The sequence below is a fragment of the Myotis davidii genome, unplaced genomic scaffold (assembly GCF_000327345.1).
Source record: "Myotis davidii unplaced genomic scaffold, ASM32734v1 scaffold425, whole genome shotgun sequence".
NCBI classification, from domain to species: domain Eukaryota; kingdom Metazoa; phylum Chordata; class Mammalia; order Chiroptera; family Vespertilionidae; genus Myotis; species Myotis davidii.
In genome coordinates, this window is record NW_006296413.1 from 3,962,256 (window position 1) to 3,964,155 (window position 1,900).

At 49.8% G+C, this 1,900-nt stretch overlaps 1 protein-coding gene across 1 annotated transcript in view; it reads left to right on the forward strand.

The window, feature by feature from the left end:
- The window catches only part of NAALADL1 (N-acetylated alpha-linked acidic dipeptidase-like 1), a gene marked incomplete at its 5' end in the record, with an annotated part of 13,132 nt that overhangs the window by 8,563 nt on the left and 2,669 nt on the right, over positions 1 to 1,900 (forward strand). Inside the window, 5 exons of the mRNA XM_015568974.1 lie at positions 130 to 164; positions 265 to 350; positions 1,203 to 1,270; positions 1,349 to 1,412; positions 1,497 to 1,564. Coding sequence (XP_015424460.1) covers positions 130 to 164; positions 265 to 350; positions 1,203 to 1,270; positions 1,349 to 1,412; positions 1,497 to 1,564 — 321 coding nt within the window. The remainder of the gene's footprint in view (positions 1 to 129; positions 165 to 264; positions 351 to 1,202; positions 1,271 to 1,348; positions 1,413 to 1,496; positions 1,565 to 1,900) is intronic.

Genomic DNA, 1,900 nt, shown 5'->3' on the forward strand with positions numbered 1-1,900 from the left:
TCTGGGGGGGAACGAGGCTCCTACTATGAGTATTTTGGGGACCCCCTGACTCCCTACCTTCCAGCCAACCCCTCTTCCTTTCGCCTGGACCCAGCCACTGCCTCCGGATTTCCCCCAATTCCCATTCAGCCCATTGGCTTCGAGGATGCCAAAGTCCTTCTCTGGTGAGCTTGTGTCCTGGGGTCTCCTGCCCCTCATCCAAGGGCCTCCACATTTCTGCCCCCACACCCATATTCGCTCTGAGGCTCTCCGTCTTCTCCCCAGTAACCTCCAGGGACCCTCAGCCCAGGCTGACTGGCAGGGAGCACTGGGCTGTGACTACAAGTTGGGCCCGGGCTTTGAGCCTGGTGGTATGTTCGCAGGCAGGTGAGCTGGGCGCCTCCTCCCTCAACCCCTCTCCCCTCCCTAGTTATGCTTCCCTGACCTCGAGTTTCCCCTCTGCCCACATCAAGGCCTGGTCTTTCCCTTAGTTCTCTCCCAAGCCCTCCCTTGACTCCAAAATATCTGTCTTGTCTTTGGGGAACCTGTGAGACAGCCGTGTGGCCCACAAGTCCCTGTGGGGTACCCCTGCTCTACCTCAGGTTCACTCTTGTTACCAACTGTGTGATAGACAGAATTCTCAGATGATCCCAAGTGACCCTTGCCTTTGTGCAACCCATATCCATTTGAGGGTGAGTGAAATCTGTGGATATGTTACATTATATGGCCAAAGAGATTTTTGCAGATGTAAATAAGTTCTAAAATCAGTTGACTTTAAGATAGGGACATTATCCAGGTAGGCCTGACCCAATCACAAGAGCCCATTCAAATCTGGGTTTTGAGATCAGAAACACAGAAGTCAGTGAGATTTGAAACAGGCATGATTAGATGTGCTGTTGCTGGCTGTGAAGATGAAGGGAGCCACATGGAAAGGAAGGCAGGTGGTCTCTAGTTGCTGAGAATAACCCCAGACTACAGCCAACAAATAAATGGGAACTTCAGTCCTGCAACTACGAGGAATTAAATCCTGTCACAACCAGGTAAGCCTGGAAGAGGGTTCCAAGCTCCTAATGAGATGTCAACTTGGTTGACATTTTAATTTCAGTTTTGAGAACCTGAGCAATAAACCCAGCCACACGCTGGTGGACTTCTGACCTACAGAATGGTGATCTGGTACATAGATGTCGTTTTAAGCCCTTAATTTGTTACAGTCTGAACTTTAGACAGCAGAGTGTTTGCGAGCTGGGGGGCAGAGGAGTTTGGTCTCATTGGCTCCACAGAATTCACGGAGGTGAGTGTGCCTCCAGGGCAGGCGATCAAGGGAATCGCGGGCCGGGCAGGGCCAGGCTGACGCCGCCCCTCCCCGCAGGAGTTCTTCTGCAAGCTGCAGGAGCGCGCCGTGGCCTACATCAACGTGGACATCTCGGTGTTTGGTATGGGGGAGACTGGGTTGCCTGGGGAGGGGGCAGATAGAGGGGCTGGGGTCGGGGTAGATCCCTTCTCTGGTTCCCCCACAGCCAACGCCACCCTGAGGGCGCAGGGGACGCCCCCCGTCCAAAGCGTCATCTTCTCCGCAGCCAAACAGGTGAAGGGGGCAGGGCGTCGCCTATTGTATCTGAGGTATCAGGAATCCTTTTTTTCCCTAAATGAAAATGGCAAACATAATTAAAAGTATGGAGAATAGTATAATGAACCCCATATTCCAATCATCCTAATCCACAATTATCAAGAGTTTGTTGTATTTGTTCTATTGATCCCTTTTTTAAAATTTATTTTGCCAAAGTATTTTAAAGATAGCATGCCATTTTATTCCTATACACTTAATCTGCATCTCTAAAATATATGAATGTTTGCTTATATAATCATAATGCCAATATCACATCTAATAAAATTTACAATTCTTCCTTAGTGTCCTCTCTCA